This window comes from Myotis yumanensis, unplaced genomic scaffold (genome assembly GCF_028538775.1).
Source record: "Myotis yumanensis isolate MYYU_CA2020_CCGP unplaced genomic scaffold, mMyoYum1.0.hap1 SCAF_8, whole genome shotgun sequence".
NCBI classification, from domain to species: Eukaryota; Metazoa; Chordata; class Mammalia; order Chiroptera; family Vespertilionidae; genus Myotis; species Myotis yumanensis.
Genome location: NW_027223759.1, coordinates 24,728,889 through 24,753,371, shown reverse-complemented (window position 1 = coordinate 24,753,371; position 24,483 = coordinate 24,728,889). Strand labels below are relative to the sequence as shown.

At 42.2% G+C, this 24,483-nt stretch overlaps 1 protein-coding gene across 1 annotated transcript in view; it reads right to left on the bottom strand.

Annotated features, from left to right (window-relative positions):
- Nucleotides 1-24,483, bottom strand: part of SGPP2 (sphingosine-1-phosphate phosphatase 2) — an 82,716-nt gene that overhangs the window by 23,246 nt on the left and 34,987 nt on the right. The window contains exon 2 of the mRNA XM_070422234.1: nt 19,723-19,881. Coding sequence (XP_070278335.1) covers nt 19,723-19,881 — 159 coding nt within the window. The remainder of the gene's footprint in view (nt 1-19,722; nt 19,882-24,483) is intronic.

Below are 24,483 nucleotides of genomic sequence, written 5' to 3'. Positions count from 1 at the left end.
AGAAGGAGCTGGGTTAAATAATATATTTGTGCAGTGATTTTGTTAAGTGTATTTTCATAGGCATTATTTAACGATCATGTCATTCCCATTTTACAGATGAGGAAATTGAAGATTGCAGATGGTGAATGTCTCTCCAAAGATAATGCCATCACTGTGGAGGAACTGGACTTGAATTTTTTTTTTTTTTTTTATTCCAAATCCTACGGTCTTTTCTCCATATCCCACTACCTAGCACCTGACAAATAACACATAGATATCATTAAAATGGGGTTCAGGCTCAATATTTCCTAGAATATACTTAGACTCAGAGAGTGTCTAGTCTGGAATTACCCTGAGACAAGAGAAAGCATGCCCTCACCTGCCTCTCTAGTCTCTAGCAGCATCTATGTATGAGGAAGTCTCACAGTGGTAAGGAAGGCTCAGTGGCCACTGTGCTAACTTGATGGACCATGAATCTGATTTTAGGCCAATGGTCATTAATACTGAACACCTAGCTTTTCAAGCCACCACAGATCCTCCCTATACATTTGATCAGAGTTGGATCATTTCATGCTATTAAGAAATGGCTTTTCAGGTTTAAGAACCTTGGGAACTGAAGATTGCTTCAGCGATTCTGTCAGTCTACAATCTTAAGAGAATTCAGAAAAGATTTGCATGGTGGTCACAAAAGAAATATACAAAATATTTGTTTCTGGAAGGATTAAGGACTCCACTGTCAAGCCATGCAAGGTCATCCACACCAGTTCTGAATCACAGTCAAGGGTATCGCAGTGGCTTGCCTTGAGTGTGACCAGCCAGCTGTACTGCATAGTAAGAAACTGGGTTTTATGGTGCAGGTGGGCACAACCTGTGCTGTAACCTGCAGGGATTAACACCATTTCTAGTCATGAAAACAATTCTTAAAAAGCACTTGACCTAATGGTCCTTGTTTGAGAAAGTTCAAAGGTTAGTGGCCTTCTGTCTGTCTGGATTAGGTTTCCTTCACACATGCCCAAATCTTCCCACTTCTCTTAGCTGGCAAATAATTTAACATTGAACTAACTGGTGATGAGAACAGTACAGAGTTTTATCCCCAAACCCTCGGGTCTAAGTGTTCTTGGTCTCTAATGGATGGTACTGCTGGCTGCATTTTCTCAGGCTAGAACCAGTGCAGCAGCAGTCCAAGAGCAAACTAAATTAGCAGTTAAGAGGCTGGGAGGAAATGGAGAGTTAAGGAAACACATATGAAGACAAACTCAATATACAGGCTAACAAAATTATAAGAGCCATAATCACAGGATGTAGGGAGGAAAATTCACTTATGACAACACAGATGATGTTGGGTTTTGGCGAGGGTGCCCTGGATACGCATCTACTCATCTAATGGGGGGAGTAGTCAAGTAGGCTCTCCTACTTTTTTATACAACATCTATTTCTGTTCTCAGTCTGATGTCATGGGCTGAGCAATGAACACTGGGCAGAACCAATACTCATTTCAAACTACTGTCAACAAGATGACCATGAACGAAGGTGGCCAAATTGGTCCAATGTCTAGAGACTCAGTATATTATCTCCACAACAACCTTAATCAGCTGTATGTTTATCAACATTCCTATATACTTCCCACTGTGTCCCCCACCCCAACTTTCCTGATCATCACTTCTCTTCCTTCCAAATTGAAAACAGAGACATTCAAGTGAAAGGTAGGATCCACACTGTCATTATATCACTGCTCCCCTCTCTCACCATCACCAGGAACCAAAACTTCACATCTCACCTGTGAAAGAAACTGGCCCTGCTCTCTGATTTAACCTCTCCTGGGAAATGTCTAAACCATGTGATAGTCTCTTCCTTACAGAGACAGTATCTAAGCACCGAATTCGGGGGGAGGTCCCATATCTTAGGAATAAAGCCTCTCAGAGAGAATGACTGAATGAACAGCCCCCTTGACCCTGGGGTCTAATTCTGCCTGCTGGTAACACCTTTCTGCCAACCAAAAGGTGCAGACATATTCCTGGTCAGGCCCGAAGTGAGAACTCAGCATTCTAAGTTCTAGTCCAGGGCTCCAGCATCCTGATTCTTCAGGATCTCCAGTATAGTAAACCCTATGGAAGGACCTGCTTGGGGGTAAATGACACCAACTTTTAGAGCTCGACCAAAAAAACTCATCATCTCTTAAGATGAAAATAGTCTAAGAACTAAGATTACACTGTAGTTGACAAGGGGTTGTAGACATGTAAATACTGTCTAGCCCAGTGGTCGGCAAACTCATTAGTCAACAGAGCCAAATATCAACAGTACAATGATAGAAATTTCTTTTGAGAGCCACATTTTTTAAACTTAAACTATATAGGTAGGTATATTGTTATTAACTTAATTAGGGTACTCCTAAGGCTTAGGAAGAGCCACACTCAAGGGGCCAAAGAGCCACATGTGGCTCGCAAGCCGCAGTTTGCCGACCACTGGTCTAGCCCATCAACTCCAAAAATCAAGTTCCCTCTTCATTTTGGTTGCAATCATGACTTTCCTTCAAAAGACTGTCTATTTTTCTTTCTCCCCTGTCTGTTGCGTCCTCCTCATTTTTGGCAGGAGGGCTTCAATACCAGATTGCTGCCAGGCAGAGAGAGATTGGTCCTCCTCTCCATGGAGTTACAAGACTCTGCTGCTGAAGAGCCAGTCTTTGAGTAGAAAGGGACAAGAGTGCCTGTGGGTCCCCTGCCTGACGCCTGCTCACTGCAGGGAGCCCCTTGGCCAGCACAGGCAAGTGGAGGGGGAGAGCAGGGTGCCATTGATGTCCCAGTTGGCCAGTGAGTGATTAACTCTAACCCTATTAGGAGGAGCCGTCCATCACAGTCAGAACCGCCCAACACGACTGAGAGGCTATAACCTCCTTGTGACCCTTTGTAATGAGCCAGGCTTGACCTGAGCCTGCCAGCATCCTCCTTCTGGGCCAACGGACAGCCTCCATGCTCTTCTCTCTGAGCCCTACCTCTGCAATCTCCACATTCTACTCTAAGGCTGAGGCCCATAGGACAGTGAACAATGAAAGCATTTTTACAAATGTCGGATGAAATGTCTTACCATATTTGAATCGCAGCAAATGTTTTAAAGATGGAGAAAACCAACTCAGACATGGCCTCCTAGTTTTTAAATCTAGGTATCTTCTTAGAAGGCTTGGTGGACCCTTTAGACTTCTTGGACACATTGGTTTCCAAATTAATACAGAAATAAACCAGAAAGACTGTTGAAACTTTTGAACATTCTAGATTTGCTGTAACGTTTAAATGTGAGTCATAAGTAAATAAGTCAAGTCAGCCCTTTGCCCAAGGGCCACCTCCTTGGAAAGGTCTTCCTGACCACCTTAACTAATCCAGCTGCCTGTCACCACTCTCTCTCCTTGTACCTGCTTTTAGTTTTCTTCATCAAACTTTGCCCTCCCTGCATTTAGACTATACAGTTTTATTTTATCAGCCCCAATTTCATCCCAAATGGATGCTATGTCTTGTTCAAGACCCAGAGTCTGGAACTGTGTCTGACAGGGTCGCAGCCTGGCACTCTCTCCCCCAGCACCTCACCTGGCTGGCTCCTTCTCATCCTTCAAAAGCTTTAAGGTAAATGAAATTAATGCAAAGTACTCTCTCTTGACCATCTTCATTAAAGTAGGTCTCCGCTCTCACTCTGATTGTGGCCTAAACAATAATCATACAATCTGTAATTATTGTGTGGATTTACATTTTACTGTCTGTTTTGCCTACAACTATACTCCAGGAGAGTGGGATGGAGTCTGTCTTGTTTACTGCTTAATTCTCAGCACTCAGCAGAGCATTTCATAATAGGCCCTTGTCAGATGTTTGTTGAATGAATAAATGAATGACTAAAAAGTTGTTGCTCACCAATTACAAGGTGAGAAAGGAGATCTGATGCTCTTTTTTAAAATGCAAATAATATCTGGTTTCTGGTATAAAGATTCCTTAGCAATTCTGAAATGTATAGAATTACTACTTTCATGCTGAAAAAAACCTTATTGGAATCTTGACCAAATTTGTGCCTGGGTGGCTTATCTAGAAATAACGCCTGTGTTGAGACTAACAGTCAGGAGCTGGTGGGATCAGGCAAGGTGGGGGAACACTAGGAAGGAAGCATACAGTGGAGCATGGTGTGTCTAAACCGCAGGGACTGGGGAGGGAGTGTGTGGAGGGGGTTGGGGAGGGGGGGAGCTTCAGGAGTTCTGTGATTCCGGAGAAGAGAATAGGTAGAAGGAAGGACAAAGGTAGAGATTCAGGCAGGGGGCCGATTGTGTAAGATAATTTTAAGGTGCTTGGACATGAATATGTTTTAAAGAGTGGTTCCTGGTCATATTTGCATTTGCAATAGGCCACGCTTCATGCTGTGGGGAGGAGGAATGTGAAGGTCATAAGAACAGCTAATTAGAAGGTTAACGTGATAGCGAAAGAGAGGGACGATGCAAGCTTGAATAGAAGCAGTGTTTCTGAAAATGTTGGAAATCTAAAACTACTGGTGTCCATTATAGAATAAAAATCTGTACTAAGTGAATCAATGCATGAACCGTGGCTCCCTGGAGATCGAGACCGCTTAGTTCTTGAGAAAACACTGCATTTGAGAGGCGAGGACCTAATGGACAATTTTTGTTGTTGTTTATTGGTTATATTACTTTGCAGCTTTTCTATTTCACACCCCCTGTGTTAAGGGAGATCATTTAGATGTTTTAGCTAAAAATCGCACTTTTTGGATCTATCAAGCTAATGGGAAACAAGAGTAAACAAGTCACTTATATTGGTAAATAATTTAGGATTTACAGCTTGTGGCCAGTTCTCTAGGAGATAATGAAAAATTTAACATAAAATATTACATAAGTTTTTCAATAGATATAACATCTAGTCTATAACTTCTAATATATATTACAGGGTAAAAAAAATACTGCGATTCATTACTACAGGTTAATGTCCCTGAATTAACTGGTACATAATGTAAACACATATTTGATGGAGTTAATCAATAGTCTAGGCGTCCCAACAGGATTAAAATGAATTTTCCATCTATTATTTTTAAGTGCTATGGCACTCCTTAACACCCATATCCTGTGTGAACTATTCAATCATTTTGAAACAATAATAAAACAAGGTAATTGACTATCCAGACACAGCTGAGGAGGTACTATCACAAATTCTTAGTGGTTCTCATTAATTCTGGGAAAGCCAGCTCTAAAATGTACAAAGTGAAAGAAAATACAAGATGTCATTTACCATTTGGCTGTGGAAGGTGCTTTTGTGTTACATTTGAATATAGCTACAGCCAAAGCTTGTGCTCAGAATATAAAAATGAAGCTAGGGAGTCCCTGTGTGTTTGAGCAGCCATCCTACCCATTATTACATGCTAATATTAGCCTCAACAAAACGACTCCTTCTCCTCATTTTCTTGCTATTTGTATGTTTCTTTGGTTAGAGGAAGAATTCAAATGCCTTCCTGAAAGGAATTCTGCAAGACCAAAGATTGTGTGTTGCATCAGTGGAGCAAAAGCAAAGTAAATGTTGCCACACAATGATACTAGAGAGTGAGAACCACAGTGCAGCCAGGCAGGGGTGCTCTAGGGTTCAATTCTCTGTGCTGCTTTGTCAAATAAAAAACAAACCTTGTTTTAGGTAAGGAGAGGCTTTGTTTGAAAGGATCACTGCGAGAGGTGGGAAGGGACTGTGAGAGCTGTAAGGGTCAAGCAAAAAGGGGCTTTTCTGCAGAGGGAGGAATGAAGGCTGGGAAGATGCTCCCTGAGTGTGGGAGGTGGTAGGACGGTAGGTCAGAGCATGTTTACCCTAAAATCAGCTTATCCTCAGGATGGGCCTTCAGGCAGGGCTGTGTGCTGGCTGGGGTGAAAGTGGGTCCAAGTTCAGAGGCTGAAGGATGGAGAGAAGCTTAACTAAAGTTTGGTCAAGTCAAGGTAGAAGGTATTTTGTCCAGGTAGGCCAGTGGGGACTGAGTCCAGCAAGTCATTTATAAGATGAAGAATGGGAATTGGAGGGTCCGTGTCTGGCCTTGTCACAGGTAAATAAGGGGGGGGCGGGGCAGCTGGGAGTTTTGTCTAAGTCATGAGGGGAAGTGTCTCCTTGTCGTGAGTCACTTCCTGGATCACAAAAGGGTGGAACCTTGAAGGTTCCTGTTTTTCAGGAGGATATGGCTCAGGTATAAAGGCCTAGAAATAAAGGTCTGTCATTTTATTTAACAGTTCCAGTTTTAGGTAATTATTGAACAAATATCTAAAGATGTACATTTAATAATTCATTCCTTAAATACATACTTATTGGCTATGCAGGGCAGAGATAATGCCAGAGATAATTCAAATGAAACAGGTTAAGTGTTGTGATGGGGAAATATTGGGTACTATGAAAGCATCTAGGAAAATTTCTTCTGACCTATTTCTCAGTCATCTGATTCTCTCTTCAGCGATGTAAAATCTACTCTGTAACCCCGCCTCCACTAAATTTTTAATTTCAGTTTTTGTAATTTTCCATTTTTAAAAGAGTTCTCCTTTAAATGTTTTCAATTACTTTTTATTTTTATTTTTTAAAAAAATATATTTTATTGATTTTTTTACAGAGAGGAAGGGAGAGGAATAGAGAGTTGGAAACATCAATGAGAGAGAGACATCGATCAGCTGCCTCCTGCACACCCTCTACTGGGGATGTGCCCACAACCAAGGTACATGCCCCCGACTGGAATCGAACCTGGGACCCCTGAGTCCGCAAGCCGACGCTCTATCCACTGAGCCAAACCGGCCAGGGCTCAATTACTTTTTATAGTTTCCTATCTCTGAAGGTATTTTCAAACTTGTCTTTTATGAAGAAATTGTTTTCTCAAACTATGACATAATTCTGAATGCCTACAAATCTTTTGAAGGTTACATGGTTATTAAAAAAAAAAAGAGTCACCTTCTTTCCTTTCTCTTATTTTTAAGCCAAGAGTACACCGAGTGCTTTATCTAATCAGGTTTTGATTTGTGGGAGGAAATGTAGATTTAACAAGGGCTTTGGGGAAAGCACTTCAAGATCGGCTCTGACTTTAGTAACCCCCTCCCGACTCTCAAACCATCAGCAACGCTGAGGTTAAGGACAAGCTGAAGACAAGCTGCCAGCAGCTTTCTGAGACACGAACACTAGGCCAAGCCAGAATTCCCAGCTCCGAGAGAAACAGGGCACTTTCCTTTAAAAGAAAATCACAAAAATGCTCGCCTTTACCAAATGTTTAAACGTCTTTAAATCCTGCTCACATTTACAATAGATCTCATAGTGGCTAGTTATATAGTTTTCTTTGTGAAACTTAATAAGGGAGACATCAACCAAGATTGGAGTTGGGAGAGCCTATAGGGGGGCCTTACCACTCATCCTTGATTGCCCCAAACAGGAAGATACCTACCTTGTACCTCCAGCAGGAAGATGTTTTCTGCTCTCATACCCCACTAGGAGGGAGGAAGATTTTTCCCTCCCCTGGCAATGGCCCAGCCAATGAGAGACAGTCACAACCCAGCCAATGAAAAGCCACTACATTTTGAATTCCCAGTTCCTTCCAAAGGCTTTGTGTTACGGAAGCTCCTTCAAAATTCCCCTTTTCTCTATAAAATAATAGTCCTCTCTTTTGTTCTCCAGACTTGCCTATGGTTTTGCCATAGTTGCACATCCTGAATTGCAATTCTCTGCTACTCCTGAATAAACAGTTTTTTGCTGGTATAAAAACTAACCTTTATTTTTAAGATCAACACCTTTGAACTTATTAGAGGTGCATTTTCCCATCTATGGATATTTTCACTACATCTTTCACCTACAGTCTAGTCGGCTGGCCCTTTCTAGAGATTCTTCATTTGCTCCAAAGAGATCCTTTCTTTTAAGCCAGACGCAGTACCATGAAGTAAAAAGAGGGCTGGCTTGAGAATGAGATCTGGGTGTTATTACTATCTCATCCTCAATTTTATCATATGTAAATGCAGGTTTTAATAGCTTACAAAATTAATGTTAGACTGAGATAAGAATATATTTGGAAGTGCTCTGCCATCTATGGAGTTGTATGCTTCCTTTTTGAAGCATTAATTTTAGAAACAATGAGTGATTCATGGAAATTTTCTTCTTTCCTATGTACATGCTCCTGATATCATATCCTATATAATAAAAGCCTAATATGCAAATTGACTGAACAGGGGGAACTATGGGTGGAATGACTGGTTGCTATGATGCGCACTGACCACCATGGGGCAGACGCTCAATGCAGGAGCTGCCCCCAGCCTGCAGGCCCCAGACCAGCCAAGGCAGGTGCCAGCGGGGGCCCCTAATTGCCCTGCCGGTCACCCCACAGATTGGATCTGATCACCAGCAAGGCCTAGGGACCCTACCCATGTACGAATTTTGTGAACCAGGCCTCTAGTGTTAAATACAGAAATGCTACAGAACCTATTTCTAAATGTCCTATTGCTTATGTCCAGCTCTTTACACAGTGGAGGTGAAGAGCTGACATGACACCAATTATACTTAAGTACGGTCTCATCATCTTAAGAGGTAAGAATATTTTTATCTGCTTTTATTTTCAGACTGTGCTATGGTGCATCTAGATGTAATTTCGGAATGAGATGTTGGTAGTAATAACTAATGAATTATGTTCCTGGTTACAACACCCCCAAACAAAACAGTGGAGACCTAAGCTTGATGTGTTTGGAAGCACACAAGATTCAGAAGATGTTTTAGGAGATGCTTTCAAAAGATTACTATTCTTATCTTCTCCCTTATATAAACATTTAGTGTTTAAATGCACATAATCTCAGAATTTCAGGGAAAAAAGTGTTCGGGGGACCTCAAAATAATGTTAACATTATTTGGGTGTCCATTAACTTAGGGTTTTCTAGGAGACTTTCCACCACAAAACCTCTCCCACTTACCAAGCATAGCTGCTAAACCAGGGCCCATTCTATGCATGGTTTTTTTATATTTTCACCTTAAAAGTGACACTCTAAAATGGCTCTAGGTAGTTTTATATCTCCTTTATAAATTTTTTCTTAAAATATATTCCCCATGAATGTATAAGGTTAACATCCTTAAGAGAGCTAGATGACAGTAGCACACCTTTAACCATCCTTTGAGGCAGCTATAACATTTTAAATAAAGATAGGCACCTGGTTTTCTGAAACTCAGGCTCTTGACAGAGTTTTAATGCTTCAATTCTTTCAGTGTTAAAAACACACCTTTTGATTGCCCCCTCAGGCAAATAGTCAAACATGCTTTGTAGATTAGAAAACTTTTTTTTAAAGTTGTTTTTTTTTTAAGCACAAAACCCAGTCTTGTACTTTCTAAAAGCTTTCTACAGTACAAATTTAAGTTTAAATTTCTGATCCCTGCCCCAAAGAACACTTAGTTTGTTTGGAATGCTTATGCAAATGAATGAGCCTTCATCTTTTTTTACTTTTTAATGAATTCTAATTAAACAGCATGTTGTGGTCTTGGTTGGCTAGAGAAAAAAAAGGAGACTTTCAGTGCATCCTCCTTTGTCTATTCTTTCTAGCTAAATATTTTCCCCAATTATGTAGACAAACACTGGAAATTGCTCAACCTTTATTCCACACTAGAGGCCCAGTCCATGGATTCATGCACAGGTGGGGTCCCATGGCCTGATCCCAATTGGCTGACATCCCCCAAGGGGTCCCGGATTGCTAGAGGGCTATTCTCTGGTGATGCACCCCGGAATTAGGCTCCCTCCTCTCTAGTTCCAGGTTCCTCACCTGAGAACCGCAGCTGCAAGTCACTGCAGCTCAGCAGCTCCTGTGATGAACATCTGCCCCCTGGTGGTCAATGCGCATCATAGCTACCTGTTGGATGGTCAAACGGTTGGATAATCGCTTAGGCGTTTATATATATAGATAGCCTGGGGTTGGGATCCACCCTCCTGGGGGTGTGGTCAGGTATGGACTTCATCCCACTGGCAGCCCTAATACGGGTTACATCCAGAGTTTCATTTCCTCCTTTGACTGGCCCTTCTGTTATGGCCTAACTAGAGACATCAGCTCTCTTATTCCACTCATTGAGCCTTTCTTTGTTCACTAGTGTTCATTTAAAAGGAAGCAAGCTTCCTGCTGCTCACAACTTGCTAATTTGCAAGGTACAGTTTTGGGGGAAACCTTCAGAATGTTGTTTTTCCAACCCTGAGAGTCAAATTGCTATGTATTTGGAAAACATTTTCTAATTAAAAGAAAAAAATTTTCCCTTCTGATTTCAGTGCCTGTGAATGCCAAAAGAAATTTAATTTTGAAAGGGATAAAAACATAACATCTTTTTCTAGTTAGTTCTGAGCATATGCAATGCTAACAATGAGTTTATAAGTGTGCAAGTGCGCGCGCGCACACACACACACACACACACACACACACACACGGAAGCTCAGAGCAAGGCTTGTGGGCTTTGGGAAAGCCAGTGCTTTGTGCCTGGACTAGAAGAGCCCTGAATCCTCACCTAGTGCCTCTGTCCCTTGACATACAAGTGGTTCCTGGTGACTCAGACCCAGGGTGGGTCCCCCTCTCTCCCTAAGGACCCCTTTCACAGAGAATCACTAAGAACTGCTCCTCTTTCAGGCCCCCAAGAACACTGGTAGGAGCCAACCAAGCCAAGCCGTGCAGGGTGTCACACCAGGGACATTTTATACAGCCGAAGGCATTACTGAAGCCAGAACATCCAATTAAAAAGACTGGATGGTATCCTAAAAGATGCATCACCATCAATATTTTTTTTAATAATCATAAAACTTTCTAAATCAGAGGGGTCTGGTACTCATTTTGTTCAACTCCACATTTCATAGATGGGCAAACTGAGGCTCAGAAATAGATAAATGTTACCGGGCTGGTTATTAGTAAACTCTGGACTACAATTGATTACATACATGTAACAGCCAACAAGCTCTGAGCCATCCCAGCCTGGCCATGCCCCCCACTAACACTTCTCACTCTAACTACTAAACCATGCACTATGTGAAATAAATGGAGGTAGATACATTTTCACTTGGATTGAAGCCAAGTCTCCTAATTCTTAAGGTAAACAAACCATCCTTTGATTCAATGATTCCTTTTAGGTGAAAAGATTCATGAGTTATCACCATCCCATTCTCTTCTTTTTCTTATGTATTCATAATGAACTTCAAGTCATCTTTTATCAAACCGTTTATATCACAAAGTAGCATAGAAACTGTATGCTGTGATCAAACATTGCACAGATAGCAGACAGACAATAAATGAGGTAAGATTAGGGGACTTTTTCTTATTTTTCATTTTACAAGTGCTTCACTGCTTGTAAAATGAAAAAATAAAATCAACTGAGCACATTTAATATGCAAAAAGGCCAGATTATACTTAAGTAGGGGAGAAGGCTAATGCAGACTGCAATGGTTCACAGCCAGGATCCTAGAATCAGAGGCCGAGTTCAGAACAAAACCAAAACCTAAACCTAAACCAAAATCAAAGACCATCCTTGCAGTCTTAAGGGGTTGGGAATCGGGACAGTAGCTGGGGGTGGGAGAAGAGCAGGAGAGTTAGGGCAGTGTGGGCACTTTCTCCCGTCCTCATCATGAACGAGAAGGTAGGGAACCATTTCTCAGGTAATGATGGTGATAATTAAAGATATCCAAATCTATCTATTCCACCACAGGAGCCCAGTTTAAAGGCTTAAAAAAAAATCCCACTACACTAAAACGAAAAGATTTCCTTATTGTGCTTCAAAACCAATACAGTTTGCATAATAAACCCCCTAGAGACATTGACTTAATATTTAACTAAGGCTAAATTACAAGATTCTACTTCAGAGGCACTGGGCAGAATCTCTGACGCCTCATTCTGTTCCACTCCATGCAAGTCAGCGAGGGTTACAATCTGGCCATTGTTGAATACTTTTCAAGACTCATTAATCTCAAGCAGGAACCAACTTAACAAGCAGGGCAGTCTTTTGAAGTGAACGGTGGTAGTGGTTTAAACAGAGGATTAGGAGATAATCGCATTTCAAGTCATCTTTTGGCACTAAAATTGACCCCCGTCTGGGGGCTGTGAATTACAGGGGGGGGCAGGCTGTCTTGCTCTCTTCCCTCATCGGGACTCAGACTCCCTGTGACACAGCCAGGTGGCAGCCAGCCCACATCCAGAGATGCCACTGCATTGTGATGTGTTATCACAAAGTTCGCCTCTGAACCAATTTATAAGACTGTTGGATAAAATAATACCCTAGACCAGCGGTTCTCAACCTGTGGGTCTCGACCCCTTTGGGGGTCGAACGACCCTTTCACAGGGGTCGCCTAAGACCATCGGAAAACACATATATAATTACATATTGTTTTTGTGATTAATCACTATGCTTTAATTATGTTCAATTTGTAACAATGAAATTGGGGGTCACCACAACATGAGGAACTGTATTAAAGGGTCACGGCATTAGGAAGGTTGAGAACCACTGCCCTAGACTCTACTGCAGATAGACACTATCTAGCTGGTAGGCATGATTTAAATGTGAATTTTAGATCTGCTTTGGACCGCAGGCATCAGCTCACTAGCTCTCAACAATCAGACTGTGAAAGGTGTGAAATCCATCATTTTTGACTCGTGCTCTTCAACACAGCTTAGTTTGACTTGGAAGAGTAGGAACAGAAGGACCTGCCAAAAGGAAATCTTTTGCCAGGATTCTGATTGTGCAAATAAATAAATAAATAAATAAGGAATTTATATTCCCTAAGCAATTAAGCATTTTCTAAAGTGCTCCTCCAATCGTGTTGAATACAAAACAGCAAACCGTCTAACATTTATTAAGCAATGGATTAGATACACATTTCAAATGCACTGTCTGCTACTGAGGGGATTCACAACACAAGACAAAATAAGGAAAGCCACGTTAGCACTGGGTCTGCAAAAGGGACACCATGCCTCCTCCTCCTCCTCCTCCTTTTCTTAATGTCATCCTGCCCAACTTTTGCTCTTTTCCTTCTGACTCCATGCCATGGATGGATGGACCTCTCTATTTTTTCTTTTTCTTTCTTTTTTTTTTTTTAAAAAAAACTTTATTGTTGAAAATATTACATATGTCCCTTCCCCTCCCCCCCCTCTTTGCCCTCTCCCACCCTGGATGGTCCTCTGTTAAGTGTTGCATAGTGAGCATATAGAGAAGGCTCATGACCATGTGACAAGCCTCCAAGGCTTCTGTAGCTGTTCCTTTCATTTTAAAGCTAGGGACACCCCAGGCCAGATCAGGAAGTGCCTTGAGTGAACTTTCACTGCTAGGATTATAGTCCAAATCTCTTGATATTCCAGCCTGGCCCACAGCTCCCTGCCCCTATTAATTGTCTATCCTCATCTCCCCCACAGCTGTTTGGACCAAGTAGAGCCACGGTATACACTGGCCCGAGATGGACGGCGTCATGTGACACATGAGCTGGGTCCGAGTGTCTTGAAAATCTGAACTAAAAGATGATTGGAAAGTTGCCAGCTGGCAACAGGAGGTAAAGAAGCAGACACGTGGAGTGACAGCTTCCCTGTAGCAGACAACTGTTCCCTGGCATCAGTTTCTGGGTGAGTTTGGTTCTTTTACAGGACTCCTCAGAATCTTGCAAAAATGCCCTCTTTCCTGAGCTCACTGGAGTGGTGTTCGTTTCTGGAAACCAAAAAACCACTACCTATAAACACCAGCCAGTGCTCCTTTCATGGTATCACAGGACCAGGAACCACTAAGCACACTTCATAGCTGCTGATGGAGGTGGAAGCAGAGCCCCTACCCCCTGCCCATATACCAGCCGTGGGCAAACTACGGCCCGCGGGCCGGATCCGGACCGTTTGAAATGAATAAAACTGAAAAAAAAAAAAGACCGTACCCTTTTATGTAATGATGTTTACTTTGAATTTATATTAGTTCACACAAACACTCCATCCATGCTTTTGTTCCGGCCCTCCTGTCCAGTTTAAGAACCCATTGTGGCCCTCGAGTCAAAAAGTTTGCCCACCCCTGCCATATACACACCTTGCTTCCAATCAGGCAGATCATCTAAAGCTGTGAATTATTAGAAGAAAAACTCTCAGAAGCAATCAGGGCCTTCAACACAATCAGTAAAACTGTAGAAACAGTTTGGATATATCAGGTCTTTTAAAACTAGAGGTCCGATGCACGAAATTCGTGCAAGAGTAGGCCTTCCTTCCCTTTGCTGCTGGCATCGGCTTCCCTCTGGCACCCAGGACCCGGGCTTCCCTCTGGCTGCCCGCAAGCACCCGGGACCCGGCTTCCCTTGCCAGCCTTGGCTTCATCCAGGAGGATGTCCAGTCTAATTAGCATATTGTGCTTTTATTATTTAAGAAAAATAACCACATACAGGTTAGGATGCTGGTGAATATATCTTTTGATGTTAGGTAAAAACATTTTTTTTTACAAATGGGAAAAAAGGACAGGGGAAACTCAAAGACAAATGTTAACCTTATTGGAGTTCAGAGGACATGAACCAGGTTTAATAAGGGCTGGTTACCCCTGAGCAAGCTATCCTACATAATAAAAGGCTAATATGCAAATTGTCCCTATGGGTGAGAGTTCGACTGACCAGGAGTTACATGTGTGCTGACCACCAGGGGGTGGCGTGGAACATGGCAGGCTTTGGCGACGGGGCAGTCAGCTGGGGGAAAGGAGGCCCCAGCCGGAAGCTGCTAGGGACCCTACCCATGCATGAATTTCGTGCACTGGGCCTCTAGTTTAGTATAAGGAAAAACAGTTGGCCAGAGAGATTAAATGCCCGAAGACAGGAGTCCCTAATTTAAATGCTTTCAAAGAAACAGGGAGATCACAAAGGGTAAGACAACAGGGAGTGGAGAGGTCTGGGCCTAAAGTGAACATATGGAATAAAAGTGTTAAAATTCAATTTTAAATGACTTTCTTAGGTCACTATTGATGATACCATAAAGTTAAATACCATTTCTCAAAGTCTTGAACTTTTAAAAATCTCATAAAGACACATTGCCTCAGACAAGAAAAATCAATAGTTCAGTACCATTTTATGTTAACACCTGGTGAAAAAAAAAATTAAAATATTGAAGTCCTTTTTAAAAGTACTCAAAAGGCAGATGGACAATTCTCAAGAGTTAAAACAAATGGCTAAAAAAAAATCTGAAAAAGGTTTTCATCGTCACTAAAAATACATGAAGTGGAAATGAACTGAGATACCATTTTTTCATTGTTTAAATTCGCAATGATTAAAAAATAACCACACACAAAGCTCAAGAGGGAGCATCAAAATGAGTACTCTCACACAGATGATGTGGTGACTGAAAGCAAACAACATTCTAGGAAAATAATTTTGCCATGAGTCATTGGCCATAACGCTTCTACCAATCCCATGAGGCAGGAAAAGGCTTCCTCTCTTAGAAACAAGCCCATTATTTCCCAGTGGATAATGTTTGTGCATGTTTTTGAGAATTTTTATAAGAGTTTATTTGAGCCAAACTGACATATATTCTGGGGAGCAAGATCTCAAATGCTCTGGATAATGTAATTTCATTTTGGTTTGGTCAAGGCAAAGCTCAAAGACATATTTGTGGCTCAACTTTGGGAATCAGCAAGTTACATTTAACTGTACACTAAACCTTAATCTCTTATTCTATCTGTATTACTCTTGATTTTTATTTTATGTGCTGTTCCCATTTTTTTTGTATATCTCATCTTGAATGCCATGAAATATCTATGAAAAGAGGCAGCATATAAACAAGTAAAATATAAGGACAGAGAAAATGAACCTTCCAAGGATCAATCATGTTATCAATCTTTTCATTGCTCATTGCTCTTTCAAAAAGTGAAGAATAAAGTTATTTAGCCAAAAGTGAATTTGGCCTCATGTTACAAAGCTAAACACCATGCAGGTTCAATGAAAGTGCCTCTAACCTTTTTGAGATACAGCAATGCTATTTTAAAGCCTCTGTTTTAATTTTTGGTGGGGCTATCACCGTGCTGCTAAAGGAAGTCAAGAGATCACAGTCACTCAGTTGGACTGAGGCTCTTCTGAAGCACTATCAACAATATCTTTTTATGAACACCTAATTAGACAACCCATCCCCCAACTTTTCTGTCCCAAAGTCTAAGATTCTATTGAATTCAACCAATGACAGGTTAAAAACCTTGATAAGTGACAGGTGACAGAAAAAATGATGTGATGTCTTCCAGCTCATTTAACAAAAGCTCATCTAAATTTTCTGAGATAAATACCTTTGACTTGTCAAGAAAGGTATATAAAAGACAATTATGTAGAATACAGAGCTAATAAATGCCATGCGGCCAACATGAACCACAACCACAGCAAATAAGCAATAGAAGATAACATTGTGCACAACATTTTAATGTTTAAACTTCAGCTTTAATATCTATTTTTTTTTTTAAAAAAATGAACAGTGAATGCTTTTCATGTGTCATTTAGCTGTTTTTCTAAGAAACAACCATGGTAGCCCTCTCTCTTTCTAGCACAGAAGGCCACTTTGTTACTTAATCCAATGTAATCCTGAGCAAGTTATTTAACCTTTCTACATGTCAGTTTTCTGATCTGTAAAATGGGTTGGCAATAACCCTCATCAGGATTGCTGGCAGGATAAATGAGGTAAAATATAAAAAGCATTATTACAGTGAAAGGCTTACATACTAAGGGCTCAGCATTTGACATGGCTTATTACTATTTGAAGCATTACTGTCCTAATCTATAAAATGATGAAAATGATACTAGCCCACTGTTATGAATATCAAATATGGTAATGAAAAAAAAAGATAATGAACACAGATGCCAATAAAAGCTGTACCACATAAGGGAGAAACAATCAGGATTGTGATGAGAAAGCCGTTAGCAAATCATAAATTCTGCTAAACTATTTCAGACCGTATGAGTCACCCCGAATAGAACAAATGACTTTTAAAAGCAATAAAATGTGTTGGGACTTCATCCAATGACAACTGTAAAATTAATATAAAATTTGACAAGAGGTTTGGCGCTCCTGAATGCAGCTGCCTTCCAAAGACTGTTGGGTGAGATTAGATGTTTCAAGTTACAAGACTTCAAGCTCGGCCCCTTATGTAATTAACATTTCTTAATCCTGAGCCCTTGAGGAGGCAGCCACTGTTCAGGGATAGCCCTTCCAGGAGAGAGGCTGCCTCTTTGTAGGAAGCTGACAAGAGCCTCACCCTGCTCCACCTCTCCTTCCCCTGCAACCCCAACACCCCAGGAATTTCCCTTCCCTTTGTCCACCTTCAACACTGGGGCCAAGCCAAGCATCTCTCTTCATTATCTCTGCAGTGCAGAGGACCCTCCCTTCCTACTTGTTAATTTCCCTCCCTCCCTTCCCTCTCTTCTGCCTCCAGGCCCCCCCCCCCCGCCCCCCCCCCCCCCCGCCCCCACCCCCAGCACCCCCATGGCCTCCATTCTCTCCACCAGGAACTGCCAGAATCACACACACTGCCTTCCAGATGCAAATGAGCACACAGAGCGTGTAATTCAACCTGGATGTCTGGTGGATCTGGCCATGCACCCATTTTTTAAAAGCAAGTCACAGGTCGCCAAAGCTCAGGACAAACTGCATACTCAAAGGTTAGGTGCTTTCCTTTTTCAGGCAAAGATTTCATTTGCTCACTCTCAATAAAAGACTGGTAATTCTATCTCAAACAGGAAATCCTTTGTGCACTTTGAAATGAGGACTCCAAAGCGGAAAATAACAACTAATAATGACAATCAGAGAGCCCTGTGACCACTGCCTCCCAGCCCCTCAGGAAAAGTTTCCACCCTCATTGGAGGAGATAACTGGCCTTGAGCCGACCTTACACATTACAAGATATTCCCAGGATATTACAAGTCATTAACATCATTTGCCCCACTCTACCACCATAAAAGTTGGATTGGGGAGGGGGGCGGGAAGGCGGTACCTCAGAAAATAAATGACTGAGAGAAACTTAAGCACCTGGTCTTTCAAGCATTTTCAGGTCTTCAGAACAGAAGGAATGCTCCCCACCCCCAACTCCTCCAGTGGCTGCCACTGCTCTGCAGGTACAGAAGCTGGACTCAGACAGGGAGGGGACAATTGCTCTGCCATTCACCTTGTGCAAGATGCCTATTCTAAGAGGGAAGCTGGATTACACAGAAACTGGATTTCACAAGAGGGCTGGCCAGGAGACAGGGGAAGGAAAGCCTGGCTTGCAGTTTTAGGCAGAAAAGGAGAAAACAGGGAACATCCGAGGCCAAATAATCCTAAAGGTAAACCTAGGACCTTAGTGGTCCTTTAGGCTGGAGGCTTCAACCCAGGCCCCATACGTTTGGACTGCAAGTATTCTGTGTTCTTTTGGCATGTGATGCTTTTAAAAAATGTAAGCCTACACTTAAAAAGTGGGAGATTGCACGTGAAAACCAGATCTGGCAACTCCAGCCCGTATTCCCTCGTGGCAGTGACAGCAGGCACAGAGGGACAGCTGCTCCCTGGGGCCCCGGGGGACTCACGGATTCCCCCCACCCTGGGGACCTCTCCCAACCCAGGACTTCACTGTTTTACTGCTTTCCCTGCCTTTGAGGATATTTAAGTTTATGGCTCCTGATCAAGGTCACCCTAACATGTTCTAGAAATGGAAAAAAAAAAATGAAGCTGGGAGTGGGGTGGGGCAGTCACTGATTTAAGATCACAGCACTTCTCAGAGCAGAGCTGCCGCACGAGAACCCCAACTCCTTCACACACAACCACCCACTCCTGAACCGTAGCTTTTGGAATCCTGAGTTAGGAAACCAGCCATCCTTGTCCCGGAAGCTCCCTCTCCCAGCTAAACAATCTTTGACCTTAGAATTCGTTAATCTTGCTGACCCCTTTGCCTTCATGGACTAGTTGCTGTGAGTTATGTTCTCAAGTATCAGGCCTCGGGCTCTGTGCACACTCTGTACATCTTCACAAGGATTCTGGGAGGTGTGCAGTACCAACACCATTGTATTGACGAGACAGGTAAGACCGCAGACAAGGGCACCCAGACAAGTGCAGTGTTTGAACTGCCCTTGAACCCAGGCCTTTCTGATCCCAAAGCCCATACCTGGCAGCAGGCCTTGCTGCCTTGCAAATATTCATCATCTTTCCCAATAACAATAATAAAAATAGAATTTACTTGGTTCTGAAAAAAGTTAAAAAACAGGGTCCCAAGTAAAACGTCAGAAAGGGGCTCCACCTCTCTACCTGGAATTGCCAAAGAGTTTCTGTGTCTATGCCAGCTGCCCCCACTACACGAGAAGTCCCTCAGGAAGGTACCCTGCCTTATATGCTTTTGTCTCTCCCGTATTTAAAGAGTATTGCTTAATACCGCTTCGAGTTATTAGTCAACAGCTTCCAGGTTCCATTTTTGATCCAATTTTACTAAAATGGGCCTCTTAGGAGGACGCATTTTATGGCCCTTCTGAGTTGTCAAAAAGTCCCGTCTTCTCCACACATCACTTCTCCCCTAGTTTTAGTCACCCACAGGAAAGTGGACACCACAGTACACAAAATCTATAGGTATTTTTCTTTTTTTTGCAAACAAAACAAGTTGTGTTTATAGCATTTTAATTTTTCCTGTTATTTTTCCAAAGTAAGCCAGACAAACATTCAACTCTAAGTGATAAAAAAAAAAAAAAGAACATATATGCAAAGTATTTGGATGCCAAAGCAGGTAGTTGTTGCAGAAGTAGTAGCAATCTATGCGTAATAGTAATACTTACAACCCATATGATGACGAGTCTTCTGGATAAATAAGGATCAATATTCCAGTGAGTGAATGGAAGAAATGTGATGTAGAACACTTCTTGACCCAAAGCAGCTGAAAATCTGAATAGGTAATAGTAGAAATAATTCTTCACAATGTACTTTTGTACATAAGCCTGAAAAACAAAAGTTAGAAGACTGTGAGTTCATTGAACTTGCCACTAGAGGACAAACTTTGAAACCTCTCTCTAAAACTCTTGGGTCTTAGTTGCCATGGTGTTGCCTCCCCTCTCATTGTGTCATTATGGCATTGTTACCATCAATGTACATAGTTGTTGAACATCTATCAACCCAATTTGTCCACACAATCACAGAAAAAGTTAGCTCTTCATCAAATTAACTGAGTAACATCCAAGACAGAAATATCAGGGAAGATAGGAACATTGAAAAAGAAATAGGGGCAGGGTGGAGGGGGTCAACGGCGGGGGGGGGGGGGGGGGGGGGGAGGGTTATTTGTAATACTTTCAACAATAAAGATCCAGTTAAAAAAAAAAGAAATAGAGGAAGTACCAACAGATGGAAGAATATGCCGTGTTTATAAATTGAAAGAATTAGCATCATTAAAATTTCCCTACTACTCAAAGCAATCTATATAGTCAATGCAATCCCTATTAAAATAGTTTACCTTTTAAATGGGACAAAGAAGGTTAACCCACTACAGTGATGGTGCAAAAAAAAAAAAAAAAAGGCAGTAAATATACACAGAGCCATTTTCCCTCTTATCCTGGAGTAGGCAGGAAAAAAAAAGAAGACCAAAGGGGGTTAAAACAGGAATAAGCAATCTGTTCAAAATATGGTGAACACCTTTAAATTATGGTTTATTAGTGATGAACTAAAATAAAACATGCTATTTATAGTAGTCATAGACTTTATAAAATCAATGAAAAACACCAATGGGGAGGAAAAGAGGCAACCCAACCACAGGGGCAACTATGTCAACACCCTTGTAGGTCTGAATTTTCTGTTTTGTTTTATACAAATTCTGAGGTTTTTGAATCCTGGGGTAATTCAGAGAATAAGTTATCTGTATTTGTTCTGCACATATTCATTCTGTACCTATGATGGCCTAGAACCTGTGCTGGGTGCGAAGATTCAGATGAGTCAAGCATGACCCCTGGGTTCAAGGAGCTCTTTTCTGGTGGGAGAGAGGGAGGGAGCCAAAGTGTATAATAATTTGGGGCAGTGAATTTTTAAAGGGTCAATGTTGTGTTTAAGGCCTTGGAAAGGGCCAAGAGTATATGATATACTTAAGGAATAAAATAAACTAAAAAGATGACCTTGGAAATTGAAAGAATATAACCATACTTGACGCTGTTGGCTGCCTCCCAAGTGTGCATTCCTTTCTCTAAGAGGTTCCTGGTTTTATTCCAGCATCTCTACCTCCCCCACAGAGCCTTGTGACTCAGGGGAAGCTGCCACTGCTTTCAGCTCCAGAGGTGTATCTGGATTCGTCTCAACCAGTCACAGAAAGGTCAAGAATTCAGCCTCAAACTGAGCAATGCATGGTACTACCTTGGAGAAAGTTACTAGTCAGGGGCGAGCACGCCCTGCAAGCTACAAGTTCATCTCTCTTAGGATGAACTTTAACTTCTAAGTGAATTCAAATGAGAGAGAATGGCAATAGATCCACCGTAAACAGGAGAGATCAGAGTCTTCAAAATGAATGAAATAAGGAAGTGTGTAGTTTCATTTCTCTGCCAAGATAATATTATTACTGGATTTGCAAAACAGGGACAAGGAACTGTGAACAAATAACTAAGTGAAAAACGCCTCTATCATCTCCCTGAGGACTAATCTCTGCCAGTTCCATTTTATAAATGTACATGCAATGGGCCTGACCTTCAGGTAAGCCCTGTGAAGAGCCCTCGCAGCATAAAGATTACTTTAACCTGCCAGCTACCAGGTACACCTGGTAATCTGTCCTGCACTGAAACTTTACAAGATCTTTTTTCCAAACTCTGACAAGGGTCAAACCCCTCTCTCGTGTCATGTCATGGTTTTTCAAGTGCTATTGACATTATAAGTACTCAGTGACAACCATATCCCTACCCTAGAGATTTACCTGAGGCCAAGTTCAATATCTTAATCCTAGTAAATAATTGAAAAGACCCTCAGCGATGACAGCAAACTGCTCTAGTGTTCCAAGTTCTATCTTTAGATGTGCTTTTTACAATCTCTCAGGTCTCTATTTTTTTTGGTGGGGGGAGGGGAAAAAGTGTGATTGCAGTCTCCCAATGCCATCCTGCTTTTTTGGTCATAAGTTCCTCAAATGCACATTCTTCTAAAGTGGGGTTTCCAGTAACTTAACCTGTGGGTCAGAGAAGAGCTACTCTATTTTGCCGTTACCAGGGTATTCTGTGTTCTCTGCAAGGCTGCCTTTGATGCATAAACAGATCAGGAGAGAGGGGGCACTACAGACTCGTTGCACAGGAAGAGAAAGAACACCGAGAATAAATAACTTCTTGACCTGGCTCTGCTCTGAACACCTGAACAGCATTTTGTTCCCAAACACACACCAGAGTCCCAAATGCAAAGGAAGGACGGCCAGGTCAGTGCCACTGACGTGCTCAGGGCTGACCCAGACAGCAGACTGAGCTTTCAGAGGAGGAAAACAAGACATTGTTTTTAGCCCAAACAATGTGTGACCTTGGGGAAGTCAATTCATCCTTTGGAACTACAGCGGCCTCAGCTGCAAAGGACAGAGTAGTACTAGTTCAGTTGCTTTTTAGTATACAAAATGTCTTAAAGCAGGGAGAGCCCCCTTAAATAAAATGGTACTCAGGGCCCACTAGATAAAATAATAAGACTGGAAGCCTGTACTCACTGGTTAAAAGTGAGGAGGGCCTCAGGGAACCCCTACTTCAGCCCAGGCCACCTCCAGCCCCCCAGTCCTCCTCTGGAACAGCTCCTCAGAGCAGGTCAGTAATCAGTTTGGAAACCACTGACCTTCATCTCTGCCAGACCTCACGTACCACCTTCCTAGAATTTACCCTTGGCCCTGAGTACACAGGCTATAGATATTCCAAACTTAAACTCTGGACCAAAAGTCATTGCAAGGTCTTATTACTCATTCCATTTGTTCAGGTTAGAGCTGTATTTTTCCAAAGGTCAAGTTTGAGATACTCCTGACTCTCAACAGAGCCAGAGGAGTTCAGGTCTGGGAGGACATCTGCAGCTCTAAGCAGTTCTCTCTAATTGGAAGCAGGAGAGAGAGCTCATTCTCAGGCTGAGAGAAACCCAATTATAGAGATCCAGCTATGTACACACACCGTCTTACTGAAAAGTCATCCCAAAACCCAAAGCTCTTCACTGGAACACACCAAGCAGCCGTGTTCCGTTCACAATGGCTTTGCTTAGAGGAGCTTCAGAGACGGGAGAGAAAACAGCCAGTGAGTACAGTGAACTGACCCAGAGCACAGAGACGCCAGGAGGAGGGACGCCACAGAGCCCGAGGTAGGGAACGAAGACTCTGGAAGCAACGTGTCTCAGACCGAATCCAGGCTGCCCCACCACTTACTATCTGCATAATCTCAGCAACGCCTCAGTCTCCCAGAGCCTCAGTTTCCCCTCCCGAAAATGTAAACAACAATAGGACATACCACACTGGGATGCTGGGAAGCTTAAATCAGACACTGTTGATGGTGTGTTCAAAGCACCCAGTTCAGAACCAGGCAGAGAAACTTCTCAGTGAGACCTCGCTGTTGGCCGCAACCCCAGCAGTGAGGATTTCCAGAAAGTGCTTCTCTATGGGAATGTGCATTTGAACCACCTGGCTCTTGTTAAAATGCAGGCTTTGATGCAGTTCACCTGAGGCAGAGCTGATAGTTCTGAGTTCCCAGGTGATGCTTATACTGGAAATTTTTAGTCCATGGGCAGCATGCTGAGTAGCAGGGATCAAATCCCCCAGTGAAGGGTGTTTTTTTTTTATCACAAAAGCGGGTGTCCGATTTGATCCTCAGTGTTGGAGGAAGCCTCAATGGGAATTTAAGAGAGTTAGAGAATGTGAGCAAAGCAACAGGTAAAAATGATGGTGACAAAGCAGAAGGGAACTGTTAGTGAGTCCCAGGGAGGAGCCTAAAATAGTCCAAATGCAGGAACAGAGCCCAGACAAGCACCTCGACCGCACAAGGTACTAAAGCAGTGGTTCTCAACCTTGGCTGCACATTAGAATCACCTGGGAATCTTTTTAAAATCCTGATTTCTGGGCCTCATCCTCCGGAAATTCTGTTTCTTTGTTACTAATGTTGTGGCCCCACCACATAACAAAGAAACAGAATTTCCGGAGGATGAGGCCCAGAAATCAGGATTTTAAAAAGATTCCCAGGTGATTCTAATGTGCAGCCAAGGTTGAGAACCACTGTACTAAAGGGAAGGACACACGTGAGAGAGGCCCCGCAAACAAGCAACTGACGACACAGAAAGCAAGCCATCTCCCACTCCTTGCCTTCATTCATGAGGGTTTTGCATAAATTCCTGGATGATGAATACCAAATTAGTTAGGATTCATGAACCTTAAAAAACACAGGAAAACAAACCTCATTTCTTAAAAAGGGCTTTTGCATCACTGTCAGAGTCCTGGCTTAAAGACTCTCTGACTGTGAGCAGGAACATTTGTCCTTATGTTCTGCTAAAATGTAGGTGACAGTTCACTTTTTGTTAAAAAAAAAAAAAAAAAAAAAATATATATATATATATAAACTGGAAGTATCCCATTAAGA